We start from the raw sequence: 22,311 nt of genomic DNA, 5'->3' as shown, positions 1-22,311 counted from the left end.
AAGAAATGTAAAAAAAGAAAAGAAAAAAACCCTTAAACCCTTCACCCTAACATGGTATGGAAGTTAAGTTGATCATATTTAAAGAAAAAATAACTAAAATAGGTGTCAGAGCAGGTCACTAAATGGTAATAACATTTTGTTCAATAAGCTTCTTCCCCCAGTTTTCATTAGCCCTGATGAAATGAGCTGGTTTGTGCACAGAGAAGGTTCACTGTGCATCAAAATCTTAATGCTCTTTTAAATGTACTGTTTTAGCCATTCGTCTTGGCCTCATAATAGGTGCAGCTGCAGTTGAATTTGACACATAGGTGAAGTGGAAACACGGATATAGTGCAGACATTACCTCTAATAGAGGACTTCTATACTAAGCTGTTAGTTTTAAATAATATTTTGAGTAACATAATTACTACTCTTTATCTTGACTTTTAAGTCAGTTATAATATTAAAAGACTGATTTGTTTTCACATTTTGATGCAGCTAGTATGTGGTGAAGCATTGAAATCGAGTAGATATGTTGAAATGTGTTTCTCTGAAAACTGTGATCTCATGGAGGAAGAAGAACCAAAATACACAGGAGACAACTTTGCAGAGAAGAAAAAAGGAATTTAATTCAAGTTTACTCAAACATCTAGAACACCGGACAGAGTAAATGTTTTGTACACCTACAGAGTATAAAAATAGCTCCATGAAGGATTTATCAGTGAAACGGCCTGAGGTTTGCATTGAAGTAATTTCCTGCAATGTGATGTTGTAAAGTGACTTCCTGAAGAGGCATTTTAAGAAAGTGTTGCCCTTACAGAACTTTGTCATATTTGTGAAGCATTTACACAAGACTCTTATGAAAGAAGAATGAATTTCCAGCCTTTGATTGGACTGTATCTCATATCTCCTCTATGGGCATCGCTGGCACTTTATTCATCAGGTAGGTACAACACTTCTATTATATATAATCAGCTCATCCAGGCTGATTCAAGTATTTAACTGATGCATGACATATTGACTATACAGTCTTCCATTAGTGGGTCTTTTTGGACCCGTGTTTAAATCAGTATAAATATTTTAATTTTTCACTTTTTTAAGCATTTTTAGAATTGTAGAACATTTGTGACAATTTGTAGAACATTTTTAAAATGAAATGACAACAGAAATTTTACAACAGCAATGTTGGAACAATGTTGCGGGGTAGCAGCCTAAGAAGGCCACTTGTTCAAGCTCCTCTGGGGGAATCCCAAGGCGTTCCTAGGCTAGCTGAGAAACATAATCTCTCCAGCGTGTCCTGGGACTTCTTCTGGGCCTCCTCCTGGTGGGTCGTGCCTGGGACATCTCACCAGAGAGGCGACCAGGAGGCATCCTAATCAGATGCCCGAGCCACCTCAAGACTGGCTCCTCTAGACATGAAGGAGCAGCTGCTCTACTCTGATTTATTCCCAGATGACTGAGCTTCTCTCTCTAAGGGACAGCCCAGACACCTTAAAAAACTAACACTAATTTTGGCCGCTTGTATCCGTGACCTCGTTCTTTTTTACACGATCTAAAGCTCATGATCATAGATGAGGGTAGAAACTTAGACCGATAAATCAAGAGCTTTGTTATTTGGCTCAGTTCTCTCTTCACCTCGACAGACTGGTAGAGTGCTCGCTTCACTGCAGACGCTGCGCCAATCTGTCTGTCGATCTCCTGCTCCACTTGGGGCAGGACATCCTCCCCGACCCGGAGAAGGCACTCTATTCTTTTTCAGCTCATTTATTTATGCATTTATTTATATAGCTATGAATTTTGATTTTATTTATTGAGATAATAAAAGACAGAACCTTGAACACTGTAATGAAGAGATCTTCATTACTGTAATGAAGAGATCTTCATTACTGGGACTATTTTTACTTAAATCGCTGTGTAGCACTTTTGAAAGTACGTTTTGCACTTTATTAACAAGCACTTTATTTAGCACTGCACTTTAAGCATAGATTTGCACATCAATAACAATTTGCACACAAAAATTGTATTTTTGAAATTGCATTGTATTGTATTGTAATTGAATTTATTGAGTATTTTTAGAGATTAGCATGTAGCCTTTTGTTCTGGGCTCTGCACAGCTGCTCCTCATTGACGAGTGAGGTGGTTGCCTGTGAAGGGAGGATAATTGTTACTCAGAGCAATGAGCTACTGGTGGGTAAAACTGAACAAATGTTTGTGCATAATCTGTTAGGTAGTGATGTTACGTGATGTGCCGAGGCTTCGAGGCGTGTGTCGAGTAATGGAGGGGGCGTTTCCGTAAAGCGCGTATCGAGGCTTGCTTCATTTAGGGGAGGAGCCGAAAACGATGACGTCCGAAGCCTCGCTGCCTGGCTGTACCACGTGACTGCTTCGGGAAGTGGCTCAGATGTTGGCGCGGGGTTTGACAGCTTTAGAAACCCCACAGGATCCATTCAAAATGTGGGTTGTTGTAGGCGAGTTGCGGTCAGTTGAGAGAGTGGATAGAGTTTTGATAGTTTGGATAGCAGCGTTTGGATAATGGTTATTTAGTTTGAGACAGTTAGTTTGGTGTGTTTGGAGAGTTTAGGATAGATAGATAGATAGATAGATAGATAGATAGATAGATAGATAGATAGATAGATAGATAGATAGATAGATAGATAGATAGATAGATAGATAGATAGATAGATAGATAGATAGATAGATAGATAGATAGATAGATAGATAGATAGATAGATAGATAGATAGATAGATAGATAGATAGATAGATAGATAGATAGATAGATAGATAGATAGATAGATAGGAGATTTAGGAGCACGAGGACAGGATAGGAGAAGGATGGAGCCGGTGAGAAAGAGGAGGATTTCCCCTCCTCTTTCGATTTCGAATTGATAAGCCCTAACAAGGTAAGGTGAACTGAACATTTGCAGATGCATTACGTTTGCTTATGAGGAACTGTATTTTTTACTGTTTCTTATGTTCTGTAAAGGTGAGGTGTCTATTGTGACCAAGGAGTTGGGGTACAATAATAACACCTCATCCATGTAGTGTCAAAAAAGAGAAATCGTTTGAAACCAAAAACTGTGGAGAAATTGTTGTTTCTTAATAAAAATGCATGAAATCATCCAAGTTACACAAGCATTAGCCTATTCACTACCCCCTCCCTAGTTCCACAAGCACTTTCACTGTCCTCTGCCTGATTAAGCCCATGCCATTTTTCTAGAGTCACAGAAAAACTTTATTACACAACATGCCATATCACATGACACTACTATTTTGGGAATAATTACACACAGAGGATACATTCAAACAATATTTTATTATACACATATGTGTATACATAATTTATGTAGACAAATGATTTCGTCCTACACCTTTTGTGACGTCATTCCCAAGAGCCATAATAGACAAAAATTCAATGCATCACACGTGTTAAGATACAGCTGGCTGTGATTATACACCTGGCCAGTAGGTGGTTTTGTGTGCACATGAAGCCTCAAGAAATGAACCCTTTCTCGAACCATTTGGCTCAAGTGGCTCAATGCCTCATGAGGCTTCATCTCACCATCACTAGTTGAATGACATGCAAAACCTGTTGATCAATGTGTTTGTAACAGGGCAGCCTTTTACAGTGAGGATGAAGCTTTGAGGCAGAGTCGGGTGGAAACAGCAGTGGTTTATTCTTCACTCAAAATCAACAAGACTTCACAGGTGAAACTGCAGTCTTAAATAGTCCAAGCTGTGACGGACCAAACCACCTTTAATTCACAGGGGAATCTCAATTCATCAATCTCCACCTATTTAATTAAAATACCTTTTACTAAATACAAACATTTCCATTTACTTTTTATAAATATTTTATGTTTTATCATTACACCATAATGAAACACCACAAAACCCATAAACAATCCCCCCCCACACACTTTTCAATGGCCTCTCCCAGAAACCATATATGGTGTCTGGACCCCTGGGACAGTATTTGTCCAAACACCCTGGAGAGGACACAGAAAAGACAGGTGAGTCACTCTACATTAGCACTCCACACCTAACAGATTATGCACAAACATTTGCTCAGTTTTACCCACCAGTAGCTCATTGCTCTGAGTAACAATTGTCCTCCCTTCACAGGCAACCACCTCACTCGTCAATGAGGAGCAGCTGTGCAGAGCCCAGAACAAAAGGCTACATGCTAATCTCTAAAAATACTCAATAAATTCAATTACAATACAATACAATGCAATTTCATAGTGATGGTGAGATGAAGCCTCATGAGGCATTGAACCACTTGAGCCAAATGGTTCGAGAAAGGGTTCATTTCTTGAGGCTTCATGTGCACACGAAACCACCTACTGGCCAGGTGTATAATCACAGCCAGCTGTATCTTAACACGTGTGATGCATTGAATTTTTGTCTATTATGGCTCTTGGGAATGACTTCACAAAAGGTGTAGGACGAAATCATTTGTCTACATAAATTATGTATACACATATGTGTATAATAAAATATTGTTTGAATGTATTCTCTGTGTGTAATTATTCCCAAAATAGTAGTGTCATGTGATATGGCATGTTGTGTAATAAAGTTTTTCTGTGACTCTAGAAAAATGGCATGGGCTTAATCAGGCAGAGGACAGTGAAAGTGCTTGTGGAACTAGGGAGGGGGTAGTGAATAGGCTAATGCTTGTGTAACTTGGATGATTTCATGCATTTTTATTAAGAAACAACAATTTCTCCACAGTTTTTGGTTTCAAACGATTTCTCTTTCTTGACACTACATGGATGAGGTGTTATTATTGTACCCCAACTCCTTGGTCACAATAGACACCTCACCTTTACAGAACATAAGAAACAGTAAAAAATACAGTTCCTCATAAGCAAACGTAATGCATCTGCAAATGTTCAGTTCACCTTACCTTGTTAGGGCTTATCAATTCGAAATCGAAAGAGGAGGGGAAATCCTCCTCTTTCTCACCGGCTCCATCCTTCTCCTATCCTGTCCTCGTGCTCCTAAATCTCCTATCTATCTATCTATCTATCTATCTATCTATCTATCTATCTATCTATCTATCTATCTATCTATCTATCTATCTATCTATCTATCTATCTATCTATCTATCTATCTATCCTAAACTCTCCAAACACACCAAACTAACTGTCTCAAACTAAATAACCATTATCCAAACGCTGCTATCCAAACTATCAAAACTCTATCCACTCTCTCAACTGACCGCAACTCGCCTACAACAACCCACATTTTGAATGGATCCTGTGGTGTTTCTAAAGCTGTCAAACCCCGCGCCAACATCTGAGCCACTTCCCGAAGCAGTCACGTGGTACAGCCAGGCAGCGAGGCTTCGGACGTCATCGTTTTCGGCTCCTCCCCTAAATGAAGCAAGCCTCGATACGCGCTTTACGGAAACGCCCCCTCCATTACTCGACACACGCCTCGAAGCCTCGGCACATCACGTAACATCACTACATTCAACACATTTTATCTTTTGGTTCTCATCCAGGGTGTCAGACACACACAGATGTACACCCCCACATACCAACGCTCACACACACACACAAATAATACACATACACAATAAAATATAGGCAGTAATGTTAGCTAGTTGGTTAGATAACTAGTGTTACCTAACTTCAAAGAAGGCTAATAGGTTGATTTGTGACAATAGGCTCAATGACAAGACGCCCATTTATTTTGTCCAGTTCTACTTTTAACACTTAAAAATAGGTTTAAGCGCATAAAAATAAACCACAGATATTTAATATACCTCCTGCATATACACCTACTTTAACCTTCCAAAAACTATTCTTTTTGGCCATTTTTTTGGTCTTTAAAGTGTCAAAATGTCATATGGTGCGACTGTCCGAACTCCATTACTGTTTCAAAAATGTCTTAAAAAAACATTAAATCTGTTCAAATATATTTTCTTTCCTATTTGGCATGATTTTCAAAGTGTTTTCTTCATCCTATACAAATTTTCAGAGCATTTTTAGTTATAATTCAATTATAACATTTAAACAAACTTTGTCCGAAAATCTCCATTTAGCAAAATGTCATGTGGTGCGACCGTCAAGAAATTCCAATTTTTGGACTTATATTTTGAATTCCAGCCACAAACAGGAAGTTGCATCAGCCAACATTCTGCCAAGAACCCCCTGAGCCAGCAAAGAGGTTTGTTACTTTTTTCAAATTTGATAAAAAGTATCAGTTTTAGCAGTAGGTATGTAGTGTCCATATTTGGATATCATGTAGTGTAACCTCAAAAATACTATTAATAAGTAAATATTCCTACAAATATCTATTTTAAATATTAATTTCATATTAGCCTTGTGTTGGAAGCTAGCTTGTTTTTTAAGGAGGCTAATTATTTGCTTGTTAATGTTGACTGAACATGAAAATATCATTTGGTGCGACCAAGTAGTGTCATGTGGTGCGACCGTTGTATTGTGTTTGTAATGACACTTTTATGCTTTTGTAGGGTAGTTTTTGTGCTTTTATTTTTTTAATATTATTTCCAGAATAGGTTTTAATCATTTTGAACAATATCATGAAAATACAATGGAACATATAACTTGACAGGGGTACTTACAGCATGTATTTTGTCATTTGTTTTCATCTATTTTACTAGATGCCACTCTCAAGTCAAGCAAAAACTGCTCGTCATAGGCAGCGTGTTAATGCTGACCCTGTGGCAAGGGAGGAATACCTAGCTAGGAGAAGAGAGAGTTATCAAAGAAGAAAGCAACAAGGAAAGATCATATATGTAAAGTCAGATGATATGCATCAAACAGAGAGAAAGAAACAAAGAGAGAAATGGAGGGCTGCATCCCAGACGTACAGAAAAAGAAAGAAAATGGCAAATGCTGTTTTAGATATAACCCTGCCATCCATGGAGGATATTCCACCTGTCTTAGGTGATTTTGAGAGAACACAAGAGCTCAAAAATGCCAACCAAGCTGTGACAGACCCCATCCTTACTAAGCAAGGTTTTAATCCACCAACGTCCTCCACTCCAAAAAAGAGAAAGAAAGCACAAAAAAAAATATTGTGCAACACTGCAGAAACAGAAACATGAACTGAAAAAACAGCTCACCCATCTAAAGAAACAAATGATTAAGATGAAACAACTAAATGATAAATTTAGAAAAAATGTAAAGAGAATTATGGCAAAACAAAAAGCAAATGTAAGTGAAAAATTCAAGCCAAGGGGATCCAAAAAACTGTCAACACAGAGAAAGCAAGCAGTTGTCAACTTTCTGACCAGAGATGAAAATAGTCGTCTTCTATCAGGGAAGAGAGACACCATCACCAAAAATAAACAAAAAATGCAGAGAAGAGTTTTAACAAAACCACTCATTGAACTCCATGCACAGTATCAAACAGAGGTGGAGCCACATCTTTCCCTGTCATACAGGCAATTTTTAAGAAAACGTCCATTCTTTATCACTGAACCAAAGACCAGGGATAGAGATACCTGCGCTTGTATGGAACATGAAAATATTAATCTTTTAGTAAGCAAACTATTTAAAAGAGGACTGCTGAAGACCAGCAGTGTTTCAGAGTTATTGAAAATGATCGTATGTGACCCCAAAAGCAAAGCATGCATGGATCGTGTATGTGTAAAGTGCTGCTTTGATGAAATTGAATTCCCTGACACAGACTGCACTGAGATTTCTTGGGAACAGTGGGAGAGGGTTACGTCAACAACTGGTGAGAAAACCTTTGCAAATGTTTTAAAAAAACCTATACAGGAACAATCCAGGACTTAAAAGAACTATTTCAGAAAAAGCTTGAAGCACTTGCCATTCATCAGTTTAACTGGGTCCACCAAACGGAGCAGTTCCGTGACCTAAAACAAAATCTGACTGAATCAGAAGCTGTTCTACATATTGACTTTTCTGAAAATTACTCATGCAAGATGAGCACAGAAATACAGTCTTATCATTTTGGAGGCAGCCGAAAACAGGCCACAATTCACACCGCTGTCCTCTACAAAGCCCACAGCACCAGATCTTATGCTACAGTGTCAAACAGCCTCCGTCATGATGAGCGAGCAGTGTGGGCACATTTGGAGCCCATACTGAAAGAGCTTCGCGAAACCAGTCCACAAATTACAGTTCTTCATATTATCAGTGATGGACCTGTTACACAGTATAGAAACAAATCAAACTTTTACCTCCTTAGTACTGTGCCTTTCCTGACTGGGTTCAAGCACGTGACATGGAACTACTCAGAAAAGTGTCATGGAAAGGGTGCCCCAGATGGCATTGGTGGCGCTGTAAAGAGGGATGCTGATCTCTACGTTAGACGTGGTGGTGAGCTGCAGACACCCCTGGACTTGTATGGGATGCTAGCCAAAAAATCTGGGTCAAATATTACTTACCACTGGATTAACGATGAAAGCATACAGAAGTATGATGAGCTGATCCCAGAAAATTTAACTGCTGTGAAAGGAACCTTGAAGATACACCAGGTTTTGTCTTCATGCGCAGCCCAGATCAGTCACAGAGAAGTGTCATGCTTCTGCAAGCATGCAGTAATGAAAACATGCCTCTGTTACCAGCCAGTAAAAGTCAACCTGAGAGAAACTATGTGTTTCATTGAACCTGCACCAAGCAGTCCTGAACCATCAAAGGAACAAGCCAGTCTTCAAGACTTAAGTGGCAAGTTTGTGATTGTGAGCTATGATGAGGTACCATATGTGGGCCAGGTACTTCAAGATGTAGGAGAAGAGGTCCAAGTGAGCACCATGCAGCAGTCTGATGGCAAGAACATGTTCACCTGGCCACGAACTCCAGATGTAATCTTTTACTACAAGAAAGATGTACACGCTGTCATTTCAGAACCTGAGCCAGCAACATCACGGAGTTCCAGGTTGAACATCCAAGACTGGGAAAGGTTTACAAATGCTTGAAAATAAGCATTTCTCTTTGTTCAAATAGACTTTATAGTCTCCAGCAGTAACATGATAGTCTGAAGTTCATTGAAATCTTTTAGATTTGAAAGAAGCATGTTTGCAATGTTTGAAATGTTACAAAGTTGTTTATTACTGCCTGTATTTTTATGTAAATTAAATTGGTGTGTTTAATTTAGACACCAATTTTAGACACAAAAGAACACAAAAAACTTGTTTTTGTAACTGTTACTGGATGTTATTATATTTGTATGCAATAAAAAGATTTTGACCTGTTTATTGGTCTACATTTATTATATGAGTCATTTGGTGCGACCATACATCATGTGGTGCGACCACTTAACGAAGCAACTCTATTAAATTTAAAAAATAATATCTAGTTTCTGGAGCAGAAATATGAATCACTAAGACAGTATTCTCAAGTGAATGGTATATATATATATATATATATATATTATCACAGTTTGATGAAATGGTGAAGAAAAATAGTGGTCAAGTCTGTTATAAATGGAATTTTACAGTTTTTTGGGGGGAAAAAATGTCATAATTTCCAGAAAAAAGTAAAGAAATTTATAAACTTTATTTCTAAACACCTTAAATAAATGGAAACTTATAAAACAAATGTTTAATACAGCATGGAATATATCTTATTTTAAGATAAATCACGGTCGCACCACATGACACTTTTAAGACCAAAGCCAAATCATATTGATAAAAAACCTCTGAAAAGGCATAATTTTAAAGTGAAATTATGATTTATATGTGCTCAACATTTCAAATGTTCTAGCAATTGCAATGGGTATACATATTTTTAAAATTTTTATTTTAGCCTGGTGGAAATCCTTATACGTCATTGAGCCAATAACACTGTTACAGGACTGATGATCGACACACATACATTTGTGAGGTAAAAATAAAGATAATAGTTATATGTGAAAGTTCTTGCTGTGTAAAATATTATTATTCAGAGGTGAGAGTTAGGACTCAGTGTGTATGGTTCACAAAAAATGTGTTCCTGACAGTCACAGTTGGTAAGAACCAAAGATTCCCATTAAATTCCATAGGAAATGAATGTGGGTCCTTTAGGACCACTTATGGAAGAATGGGATAGTAATATAAAACATGCTATTTCTTAAAATGTGTAAAAGGTAAATTAAAAAATTTTAATTGCATGATATCAATAACATGTTGTTGAGGAATACTTGGAAAATGAAGTGATGACAAATTTTCATTACAAGGATATTGCAAAGAGATGACCTCACCGGGTAAAAAAGGAAAACGTAATTACTTACTGTGGTGATTTGCTTTTCCTTACAAATTTTAAAATGTGTGTAAGCAGAAAAAGCATCCAGTACAGTACCATGTGCTGGATGCTCTCTTTGTATTCTGTCATGGATTGCATTGAAAAGCCTCCTAAAGGTCATTCAGCGTAGTCTGGTTTTCATTTCTTTAATTGTGATTTACTTGTTAATTATCCAGCACAGAAATCGAGAATCACTGGGCATCACTTTGCAAGTGAATATAGGTTAGATTATCACAGATACTTCAATACATAATTTGAAAAAAAAATGCTCAAGATTTATTTATATTTTTATGCTAAATGCATTTTTTATTATTACAAACAGATCCTGTGCTGCAGTTTGCTATGGCAGGAGACAGAGCTACCTTGAAATGTGGTTTACCTTCTATTGGATCCTGCTCTTCAGTAAACTGGACAGTCAGAGGTTTAATATGGGATAAATATGAGGTGGTTACAGCTGGAAAAGTGACACCTTTAAAGGAAAACAAGTATCGTCTGCTAAAGGATTGCTCACTGGAGATCCCTCAGATGGAGCGTGATGATGCCAAGCTGTACACTTGTGAAAGTGGAGCGCTAAATTCAAGTGTTTCCCTTCGGTTTCTTGACAGTAAGTAGGACTGTTGTTCATAAAATTCTTAAAGTGAATATTGAATGACAGAGTAATTTTGTTTTTTATTCAACAGTTGCTGAGAACAAACGTCCAGCAGAGGGCACAATAGAACTTTACTGTTCGTTCAGTAAATCTACAGGATTTGGCCCCTGTAAAAATGACACAAACATACATATCACCTGGACAACTGAGGATGATGTTCCAATAACTGGTAACAGATTTAGATTTGAAAATCCATCTGTTTGCTTCTCAAAACTCATCATTACCAGGAAACTGACCGACCATCACAGAATATGGAAATGTCAAATAACCCAAAATGGTGAGGTTAGAGCGTCTGGCAAGTACAGGACAACAGTAAGAGGTAATGCTCTGCAATAAGAAATTCAAACTGTGGTTTTGTATGCACAAAGGCTGAGCTTTGCTCTCTTTCCTGTAGATGGGCTGGAGGAAGTGTTCACTGCTGTTGGTGAGTCAGTGTCGCTTCTATGCAGAAACACTTCCTCTCCCAGACTTGGAGACCGAATAGAGTGGACACTGAATAACAAAATGCTCAGTGATCTGGTACCTGAAAATGGCCAAACAAATGTATGTCATGTGAACAAAGACTCATCCTTAGTAATCAGCAAACTGACTCCTCTGCATGCTGGTGATTACCAGTGTATGGGCTCCACTGAAGAGCAAAGAGTGTTGCACAAAATTAGGGTTCACACCCTTGATGGTGAGTGAGAAAAATAATCTAAAAGAAATTCAGACTTTGAGAGCTATATAAAAGTTTCTTCTGACATTTTTTTTCTATGTTACAGTTGCAGCAAATACACAGCAAATAGGAGGAAATCTCTCTTTGATCTGTGTGCTTACTTATGTTGAAAAAGGTGAAGAAAACTTAAATTTAACTTGGTCTGGAAGCAACCAAGAGCATTGGCAAGGCAGACTATTTAATGTTAACAAAACATTGATCAATGAGCTTCTTCTCCCGGTTTGGCCAGTTAGCTCTGATGCAATAACCTGCTATGTGTACAGAGAAGGTTCAAAGATGGCGTCAAAAAGCTTGAGCTCTGTTAAATGTACGTATGTAGGATCACAGCTCTAAAAATTTTACAGAGAATATAAGAATGCCAAAAATGACAAGACTTTAATCTCTTCAGTTCTGCAGGTCTCCTGGGTCTTAGCCCTTCGTCTTGGCCTTATAATAGGTGTACCTGCAGTTGGATTTTGCATCTACATGAAGTGGAAACACTGCAATAATGCAGGTGCAGCTGATCTACCAACTGTTTGACTAAGCTCATCATTTGTTCTGAAAAATAAGTTTGAACATGATTGTTGTTTTCATATTTTAATGCTGCTAATAAACAACTGCAAGACCTTGCAAATCAAGTAGGAATGTTCAAATGTGTTCACATCAGTTTGCTTCTTCGTAGAGCCATGAGAAAACACAGCAAGGAAGAAGAACCACAAGAAACAGAAGACAAATTTACAGAGAAGCACTCACTGCTGATGTTCTACAATTTGTAAAAGGTCATAATAGCAGAGGGAAATAAACAATGTTTTGTGTTTAATTCATATGCCATTATTAAAGATTTTGTATTCTTAATTATTTTAGCAACAACATTTTTTATGTGTTTTGTAGACGGATAAAAAGCTTATGCTCACCTGGATAACATTAACTGTCTCTACATTTTAAGGTCTAAAATGATGATTCTGGAGCACCACATGGCTCAGTGGTTGAGCCACTTTATCGATGATTTTATAATGTTATATTTTTCTGTGCCACATCTTTGTTTCTGTCATGTAAGCTGTCACCTTTTAGCTACTTATCCACATGTTTCCAGCATCAATGTAAATTTCTGCAGTTTTGCTGTACCTGGCTTTGCTGCTGAATATTTAGCAAGCAATACGTTTTTTTATCATAGGAAGTAAGACATCATATATCAAAATATAATAAAAAGCCAAATGAAAATGAATTGAGCAACAATCTAGTTGACTTCTTTTTGAATAATTTGTTTTAGCATTTTATTTAAAACTATTAACACCCTTAACAATCACAGGAAGAAAAGTATTACTGCAATCATACTATTTAAATAATTTCTGGACAGTTTTTTGCTGGTTTACAATATTATGACGATTTTGCTTTAACGACGGGCTTCAAGTCTTTGGGGTTGGATGGACTCCTTGTCAATCTTCCTAATCTGCATCTCCCTCCTCAGATTCCTTGTCAGATTCATCAGAGACTCCAGCTGGGTCAATCTGAAACTTTAGTATACATCCAGTCAGAGGAGGCATGTTGGAGGATAATAAACAACTGTGACCTTTAATCTGCCTGGAGAGTAAATGATGTTTGGCTGAGGTGTACTGTTTATTTGCTTTTCATTTGAGAATCAGACCAGCTTTCTAAAAGATCAGAACCTTTAGAGAAGAACTTAAACCTGAACCACTAATGTGTGGAACCTCACACTGGGTTGAGTTTATCATATAATTTCTCAGGGGGCTTGAGTTCAGTGTTCATCTTACAGAGTAAACTGGACTCAGCCATGAATCATGAAAAGAAAAAAACACACACACACATGTCTTTGCTAATATTGCAATAAAATGTCTGCAACCAACTCTACAAAATTATTTGTTAACTTGTCTGGCATCCAGATGAGAGATGGAGAAGATTAAGCTGAAAGTAAAAGTTACATTTACTCAGACATCTGAAGCAGAACAACATATTACAGGCACCTGCAGAGCGACAAAAACAGCCCAGAAGAAGATCTTTCATGAAACGCATTCAGTTTTGCATTGAAGTAATATCCTGTCATGTGGTGCCAAAAATACTTCCTGGAGAAGCATTTTAAGAAACAGTTGCCCTTACAGAACTTGGTCATATTTGTGAAGCATTTACACAAGACTCTTATGAAAGAAGAATGAATTTCCAGCCTTTGATTGGACTGTATCTCATATCTCCTCTATGGGCATCACTGACACTTTATTCATCAGGTAGGTGCAACACTTCTATTATATATAATCAGCTCATCTGGGTTGTATCCAGTGATGACATAGTTACTTTGAAAAAGGAACTTTAATTTGATTTCTGATTACTCCTTGAAAAAGTAACTTAGTTAGATTACTGATTACTTGATTTGGAAAGTAACTAAGTTACATTAAATGTAATTTTTTAGTTACTTTCAGCAGCAGCTGACGACAGCACTCTGCCCTCTGTGAAAATTACATTGAGCTTTGCCAGTACTTAATTGCAAGTTATTTTATAATGGTAACATCAACAAGGTATCTCCACTTATAAGGTTGAACTGAAGGGGAGATTGTTTAATGGTTACAACAGTACAAAAAGCTTTAGTAATTTGTGCGTGTATTTGTGTGTAAAAGCATTTTCTGGAAAACTCTAAATTGGATTTTAGACCCCTTTCTCTCCCTCGCCCCAGCCTCCATGTTCTGTGTTACGGCCCTGCGTTTGGTGTCAGAGCGCAGCGCACAGCGCTCCTCCTGCGGCTCCATAACTCAGATGTCCCGCTGCACAGATTTGTGACACTCTTAATATTAATAATTATAATGGCGTTAAGTCGCACAACTTTACGGACTCGTTCATTCGTGGTTGTTTTCACGTTTATTGCGCTGTTCCTATCAGTCTCGATGTTTGCAGTTTTCTGGAGCACAACGAGAGGCTCGACGTCATTCACAGCAAATATATTAACTTAACATTAACAAAGACACTGGATGGATCATCCGGGAAATGATGGACTAAAACTAACTGGATGTCAGACTAATTCTGGGGTTTATGTCTGCTTATTTCCAAGCCCAAAAAGCGCAGCCCGCGACTCATTAAATTTGCAAGCGACTTTAGAAAGAAACAACAAGCCCAAAGCCGCTTATATTAAACGGAATTGGCGACAGAAACTCAAAACAGTTCCTTTTCAACAACAAAATGCGCACCTCCCTCTACTGATTCTGTCGCTGCTGACACTGTCGCATAGAAACTGCGGTTACTCTCCAAGAGGCGTAGAGGGAATGAAATTAAATTACAAAAGAAAATAGTAACGCACAGTAAAGCAAAGTGGTTTCAATAAGTAACTGTAGACTGACTACTGCATTTGAAATAGAAACGCGTTAGATTACTCGTCACTGAAAAAAAGTGGTCCGACATCACTGGTTGTATCAAGTATTTAAGTATTTACCTTAAAATTATTGAGCTTAATATTTGTAAGGTAATTTGCTTTATCTTACAAATTTTAAAATGTGTGTAAGCAGAAAAAGCATCCAGTACAGTACCATGTGCTGGATGCTCTCTTTGTATTCTGTCATGGATTGCATTGAAAAGCCTCCTAAAGGTCAATCAGCGTAGTCTGGTTTTCATTTCTTTAATTGTGATTTACTTGTTAATTATCCAACACAGAAACCAAGAATCAGTGGGCATCACTTTGCAAGTGAATATAGGTTGGATTATCACAGATACTTCAATACCTACTTTGAACAAAAATGCTCAAGACTTATTTATATTTTTAGGCTAAATGCATTTTTTTATTATTACAAACAGATCCTGTGCTGCAGTTTGCTATGGCAGGAGACAGAGCTACCTTGAAATGTGGTTTACCTTCTATTGGATCCTGCTCTTCAGTAAACTGGACAGTCACGGGTTTAATATGGGATAAATATGAGGTGGTTACAGCTGGAAAAGTGACACCTTTAAAGAAAAACAAGTATCGTCTGCTAAAGGATTGCTCACTGGAGATCCCTCAGATGGAGCGTGATGATGCCAAGCTGTACACTTGTGAAAGTGGAGCGCTAAATTCAAGTGTTTCCCTTCGGTTTCTTGACAGTAAGTAGGACTGTTGTCCATAAAATTCTTAAAGTGAATATTGAATGACAGATTAATTTTGTTTTTTATTCAACAGTTGCTGAGAACAAACCTCCAGCAGAGGGCATCACAGAACTTCACTGTTCCGTCAGTAAATCTACAGGATTTGACCCCTGTAAAAACGACACAAACATACATATCACCTGGACAACTGAGGATGATGTTCCAATAACTGGTAATAGATTTAGATTTGAAAATCCATCTGTTTGCTTCTCAAAACTCATCATTACCAGGAAACTGACCGACCATCACAGAATATGGAAATGTCAAATAACCCAAAATGGTGAGGTTAGAGCGTCTGGCAAGTACAGGACAACAGTAAGAGGTAATGCTCTGCAATAAGAAATTCAAACTGTGGTTTTGTATGCACAAAGGCTGAGCTTTGCTCTCTTTCCTGTAGATGGGCTGGAGGAAGTGTTCACTGCTGTTGGTGAGTCAGTGTCGCTTCTATGCAGAAACACTTCCTCTCCCAGACTTGGAGACAGAATAGAGTGGACACTGAATAACAAAATGCTCAGTGATCTGGTACCTGAAAATGGCCAAACAAATGTATGTCATGTGAACAAAGACTCATCCTTAGTAATCAGCAAACTGACTCCTCTGCATGCTGGTGATTACCAGTGTATGGGCTCCACTGAAGAGCAAAGAGTGTTGCACAAAATTAGGGTTCACACCCTTGATGGTGAGTGAGAAAAATAATCTAAAAGAAATTCAGACTTTGTGAGCTATATAAAAGTTTCTTCTGACATTTTTTTCTATGTTACAGTTGCAGCAAATACACAACCAGTAAGAGGAAATCTCTCTTTGATCTGTGTGCTTACTTGTGTTGAAAAATGTGAAGAAAACTTAAATTTAACTTGGTCTGGAAGCAACCAAGAGCATTGGCAAGGCAGACTATTTAATGTTAACAACACATTGATCAATGAGCTTCTTCTCCCAGTTTGGCCAGTTAGCTCTGATGCAATAACCTGCTCTGTGTACAGAGAAGGTTCAAAGATGGCGTCAAAAAGTTTGAGCTCTGTTAAACGTACGTATGCAGCATTACTTTTCTGTTAATGCAATCTTGTTAAAGCAGAAACAAAAAAGGAATAAGACTACATTCTCTTCAGCTATGCAGACTCTGGCATGGTTAGGTCTCCCTCTTGGCGTTTTATTATGTGCAGCAGCAGGAGGAGTTTTTATTCACTGGAAGAGGAAGTGCAACAAGGATTTGCGTACTGAATCTGGTAGAGGAACCCGTCATCTAAACTTTCACTTTTTGATCATGTGTACTAAATGTGTACCAAATGTCACAACTGATGTCTTCTCTCTTTCTGCAGCTGATGAACTGTCAGTCATCTCAATGGTAAAAAGAATAAGCATAGATATCAACATTTCCATTTGTTTTGTGTTGGTCTGATATATCCCAGTATGCTAATGTCAGTGTTCTTTTTACCAGAATCATCTTTATGATGTCGTTCAGGATGAGGAAGTACAGCAACCGGGACAGCTAAAAAGAGAAGTTGCCACCACTGATGATGGCTTCTACAATTTATTACAACCTGTCAACTAAAGTAAAATAAACACTGCTCTGTCTTCACTTAAATGCTGAATTAGTTTTATTTGCCAACACAGAAAACAAGATTTGCAAAATAAAATACACAAGAGAAGATCACATGCACACTTGGGAAATAAAGCCTATTGAAAGACAACAATGTAGCACACATGAAGAATATAGATAATTTGAAATAAACTGACTGGAAACTTTGTTAGCCACTCCTGTGCACTTGTGTTAACACAAATAATGAATCACCCAATTTCATTGTAGCAGCTCACTGCATTTAGCCATTTAGACATGGTGACAACAATATACTGAAGGTTAAACCAACAGGGGGGTAAAGGAATAAAGTGATTCTGTGATGCTGATGCATGTTTCCTGGTGCCAGGCAGGCTTTTCTTATTTTTATTTAATTTCATTTTTTTGAGGGAATAGAGAAAGATCTTCAGTGTTCTCTGTGAGTAGCCAGAACATTTCTAGATTTGAACTGCAACAAAAATGGGGATATTGGAATATTTGTATGAATATTCAATACTGAAGCATTAGAGTCATCATTGTAATATACTTACAGGTGAGTCCTTAGACATTCTCCTCTAGGAATGCATACAAGCTGTTGGTTCGATTTTTAGTATCTGTGTGTTACATAAACATTTCTCAATGTCATGAAAAATGACTCTTTAGTTTTAAGGCAAGAAAATAGGAATAATGAGGTACAGTTTAAATATTTGATTAAAGAAAAGTGGCAACAAAATCATAATTTTACTCTCACCTGGTGAACGTGGAAGACTCACATTTTCATAAACATCTGCAGACTCTGTAAAGCGGAATGATTCACAAGTGAAGAAAAGGGTAAAGGCAAAAAATTATATATATATATACACTGCTCAGAAAAATAAAAGGAACACTTAAACAGGTGTTTAACACTTAAAGTGTTCCCTTTATTTTTTTGAGCAGTATATATATATATATATATATATATATATAACCATACAAAACAGAGAAAGAGAGCCCACCTGCAGATTTCCTCTGAGTTTTGTATCTCTTGTAAATAAACACTCCTGTTAGTGCTGCAAGTGTGAAAATCGAGGTCATGGTCAGGACTACAACGAGAATAGAGGTTTCACTTCCTTCTGTCCTGTTGGTCTCCGAAGCAATGTTAAGAGATCCTGGCAAAGACATAAAGATGAAGCCATTTCAACACCTCAATAAAAAGAGACAGCTGTTATAGTCTATATGGAAAATTAAACATAAAACACACCTTGGCGAGTTTCTGTAAATGCAGATCTTGGAATCATGGTAGTTTCTGCTTAATCAAACAAAAAAGCAAAGAAATAGTAACAATTACCTAATATACAACATTATTGGAAGTAATACTGAAGAGATCTGTTTAAGATCAGACCTTGATGACCCCGAAAACGTAGATTAATCTTTGAGCAGCGCCGACTTTGCCCGAGTATGTAATCACACTTGTACCAACCAGTGTCACTATCAGACACAGACTTGATTGTCAGGGATATACCCTTCATTTCCATCCTTGGCAAATTAACAGGTACAGAGTCGGTCCCTTTCATCTTCGCCCATGTGACATTTGAAGGGGCCGTTTCTCCATCCACTGAGCAGTTAAGACTCACATTCTGGCCAAGCTTTGTCACCTCTGGCTTAAGGTTTCTGCAGTCTAAAAAATCATAAAGGAGCATGTGATCTACCCTGCAGATTGTATAAATTAATCTTTAAAATAAAAAAGACATGAAGATCCTACCTTTCACTTTTAATGATATGTGTGTGACCATAATTTTGTCCCATCCTTTCCAAATTTCAACGTTGTATGCCCCTCCATCTGATCCTTGCAAGGTTTTCAAAAAAACACACGTTTGACCTTTCCTGTTTGCCTCCAAATTCACACGTTTGGCATCCTGGGATTTTTTTGGATACTCAAATATAACTGAAGGGTTCATGGCATCTGTGTTGTTCACCAGTCTGATTCTATAGCAACTGCTTGGATCCGTGATGCTGACGTTTAGACATGACAGAACCACGTCTTCGTCTGCAAAAGCTGACACAGTCTCAGCACCTGCAGAGTCAGATTTTAATGTAGTCAGTCAGACATTAAATAAAATTACTGTATGTAGTGAATTACTGAAATGTGTAAACCTACAAAACAGACATAAAATATGTACTGAAATAGAATATTGGCTGATTTAATCCAATAAGAAATACCAACAAGAAACTCACCCCTGCATCTGGGAGGAACTTCTAATACAAACACTAAAACACAAACCTGAAAATACAAGTGAGCCATTTTCGGTTTAATGCAGCAAGATCATGAGAGGATTAGCTTTTGTACCTTTAGTTTTAAAATAGGATTTACTCAGTTCCTGTGTATAACCTGAAGTGTCATCTTGAAACTAAAGTAAAACGAACACATGACTGTTTCCTATTTTCAATTGAGCAAGAGCGCCATCATCTGGCAAAAATAAAACATCACGGCAATATCGTGAGAGACTTGTGGAATGCATCTGAATAAACTATCACATCATCCATCCTTCCATCTAATGTCTGTCCCGGCTTATTGTGCAGGATTGTCGTCCAAGATTATTTTATAATGCTAATTACAAAACAATGTTCAGTTTCACAGAAATTATGCTGGATAAAACATACTTTTAGTAAAGAAATGTCATGTTCCAGCCTACATTTCAAGTAAATTGACTCAATAAAACTTCAATGATATTTGATCGTTCTAATGCCATGTATTTATGCCCGTGTATTAATAAAGTTTTTAGATTAACTGCAAAAACTCTAAATTCTTGGGTTGTTCCTTCCTTTTAAGTATATGAGTTGGCTCTTCACTGACTAACAACAATCTCCCATGTTTCAACAGCATTGCTTCCTGAAAACAGTTAAAATATGCAAGGTTATTCATCGCATTGTACAGAAGTGAAACATAACAGTGAGCACACTGTGGGCAGTATGCTGCAGTAACATGAGAAAGAACCAAATAGCACAAGTTTTCTGACCCTGCATGTGGAAAAAGATGGGGTAAATGGGAATTCTAGTTTTTGCATCATACATTTGACCTTAGCTCTCTGCTGCCTTAAATGTAATGCAGGAACTTCACCCAGATCTCACTTCCTCTTCAGATACAATTTACAGCCACAGCGATAAAAAACAGTCGCTGTGTTACAGTTTCCCAGCACAGTTCACAAAATGGATAACAATGCTCAAGGTATGCTTGGATTTCTCTTTTGAAAGCTTATATTTTAAAGCCAATACAATTGAAAAAAGCTTGCAATTTCAAATTGACATGGTTTATTTTTCTTCTCAGAATTCAGCAAATGTTTTGTTGATCACCATTTTGTTTTTAACAGGAGGTAAAGCTTATGGGCATCTTAAGTCTCAACAGGAGGAAAAACTTAACTCCATAAATGAGGTGAGCTGGAATAACTGTCACATTTGGGTAAAGTAATTTAGCTTCATTGTGTGACCAAACAAATGAACTGATCCCCTTCCCAGGCGTTTCTCTCAGATTCAAAGTATGCAGATGAGGAAGATCTGGCAACAAAGCTTGAAATGTTTAAAAGTGAGTTACTTAGAGTAATAAATGTCTTTATTTGCATTTTAATTTCTGGTATAATGTTCCGTAAAACACTTCCATGTCTTTCTTTTAGAGAAATACATGGAGTTTGATCTCAACGACAAAGGAGACATAGGTAAAAGTGCACCAGACTTCTACATATCAAAAGTATTTTTAGCTAGCGTGAGAAATTTCAACTTGCTCACTCATTCATTTTTAACAGTGTTTTCACAGGTCACTTAAACTTGTGAAAATTATTTCTTATATATGCACAAACAATATTTCAGATATGATGGGGTTAAAACGTATGCTGGAAAAACTTGGACTAGCCAAAACTCACTTAGAGCTGAAAAAGATGATGTCAGAGGTAGCTGGAGGCCCATCGAAGGACACAATCAGCTACCACGACTTCCTGAATATGATGCTGGGGAAACGAAATGCAATTCTGAAGCTGTGAGTATATCTAGGTTAACATGAAACTGAAAGGGTAGCTGATTCTAGATTGATTCATATTAAAGCTTTTGACAATGTTGATGAATGTCTGTCTTTGAAATAAAAAAAAATAACAATGGTTTTGTGTTTTGCTATATAATGAGACTAGGAATGGACTGGTAGATTTTCATGTAAGCTCTGAGTAAAGAAATCCGTTGTACAAACACAATGCTTTAAAAGAAGGCTGAATCATAATATGATTGCATGGCTTTTGTTTAAAAGTGTCAACTAACCCTAACTCTTACCCTTAACCAAAACACTTAAAGTTAAAAGTGGATTTTCTTTAGTTTCCACACTATCACTAACCATGTTTTTCGTGTTTCCATGTGAAAAATATCGTAGCTCTTGGATCAGCAGCTGACCAGCAGTGTGCTAAAATTAAAGGATTGTGTTTTTATTGACCAGTGTAAACCAGTGTTTATACTTCATTACTCCAATTTTGGAGTAATGACAGTTTTTACTTTCACAGCACTTTTTCTGGCATCTCATTGAAGGAATTTCAGAAAGTACACAGAGTATGATTGAAAATTTTAAGTAATAAGTGTTTCTTCTTCTGCTGCTAAGGATTCTAATGTTCGAAGGAATGGGAAAGGAGCAGGAGCAGAAGGATGTTGGTCCACCTTCACGCAAAACCTTTTCAGACCTTCCCTGAAGTCTTCATTACATCAGGATATGTTTTACCTTTTCCTTTTTTTTTTTTTTAAGAGCCCTTCTGGCCCAACCAAGATGTAAAACAGTGGAAAATTTGACTGAAAAAATGTTAATTATTTTAAAAGTTTGGAGTGTTGTTGCATAAGTTTGATAATAAAATGAAAATCACATAGCCTAATGTCAAAATGACTTATAACTGATAACTGATTTTATTATTATTATTATTTTACTTTAGAAAATATGGGTATCAATGTCATTTTTATTTTTTGTTACATCCGGTGTATTGGACCGTAATTATTAAAAAGTATTATTAAAAAGAGGGAAAATCCAGTGTCGGTGTTTCTTTAAATTCAACGAGTTATAATTCGTTAAATGTTTCCATTTCCTGTTAGCACCTTAGCATA

The 22,311-nt window shown here is 37.3% G+C and overlaps 4 protein-coding genes across 5 annotated transcripts; 3 read left to right on the top strand and 1 right to left on the bottom strand.

Annotated features, from left to right (window-relative positions):
* The first annotated feature begins 827 nt into the window (after positions 1–827).
* Positions 828–12,741, top strand: LOC111608079. The gene is made up of 7 exons (XM_023330513.1): positions 828–922; positions 10,523–10,804; positions 10,881–11,168; positions 11,244–11,525; positions 11,611–11,871; positions 11,953–12,057; positions 12,226–12,741. Exons 1-7 carry the CDS (start codon positions 850–852, stop codon positions 12,231–12,233), a joined length of 1,299 nt encoding a protein of 432 aa, XP_023186281.1. The 5' UTR covers positions 828–849; the 3' UTR covers positions 12,234–12,741.
* Positions 12,742–13,637: 896 nt separating this feature from the next.
* Positions 13,638–17,224, top strand: LOC111608046. Its single transcript, XM_023330348.1, has 8 exons — positions 13,638–13,783; positions 15,336–15,617; positions 15,694–15,981; positions 16,057–16,338; positions 16,423–16,683; positions 16,766–16,882; positions 16,976–17,001; positions 17,095–17,224. The coding sequence occupies exons 1-8, from the start codon at positions 13,711–13,713 to the stop codon at positions 17,206–17,208; spliced, it is 1,443 nt and encodes a 480-aa protein (XP_023186116.1). The 5' UTR covers positions 13,638–13,710; the 3' UTR covers positions 17,209–17,224.
* Positions 17,225–17,487: 263 nt separating this feature from the next.
* Positions 17,488–19,579, bottom strand: LOC106699599. The gene is made up of 8 exons (XM_023330350.1): positions 19,426–19,579; positions 18,953–19,264; positions 18,593–18,868; positions 18,452–18,496; positions 18,207–18,359; positions 17,963–18,007; positions 17,763–17,825; positions 17,488–17,680 (listed from the first exon to the last, which is right to left on the bottom strand). The coding sequence occupies exons 1-7, from the start codon at positions 19,490–19,492 to the stop codon at positions 17,773–17,775; spliced, it is 951 nt and encodes a 316-aa protein (XP_023186118.1). The 5' UTR covers positions 19,493–19,579; the 3' UTR covers positions 17,488–17,680; positions 17,763–17,772.
* Positions 19,580–20,210: 631 nt separating this feature from the next.
* On the top strand, positions 20,211–22,229 carry LOC102232604 (allograft inflammatory factor 1-like). Of its 2 annotated transcripts, XM_023329970.1 has the most exons (7): positions 20,211–20,229; positions 20,331–20,416; positions 20,559–20,620; positions 20,704–20,770; positions 20,859–20,900; positions 21,052–21,217; positions 21,821–22,229. In XM_023329970.1, exons 2-7 carry the CDS (start codon positions 20,398–20,400, stop codon positions 21,906–21,908), a joined length of 444 nt encoding a protein of 147 aa, XP_023185738.1. In that variant the 5' UTR covers positions 20,211–20,229; positions 20,331–20,397; the 3' UTR covers positions 21,909–22,229. The 2 variants fall into 2 exon arrangements, with proteins under 2 accessions (XP_023185738.1, XP_014324037.1); XM_014468551.2 differs by lacking the exon at positions 20,211–20,229 and having other exon boundaries at positions 20,313–20,416.
* Positions 22,230–22,311: the final 82 nt, after the last annotated feature.

This window comes from Xiphophorus maculatus, chromosome 3 (genome assembly GCF_002775205.1).
Source record: "Xiphophorus maculatus strain JP 163 A chromosome 3, X_maculatus-5.0-male, whole genome shotgun sequence".
NCBI classification, from domain to species: Eukaryota; Metazoa; Chordata; class Actinopteri; order Cyprinodontiformes; family Poeciliidae; genus Xiphophorus; species Xiphophorus maculatus.
Note: the sequence above shows the minus strand (reverse complement) of the source record. Positions and strands in the feature narration are given on the sequence as shown.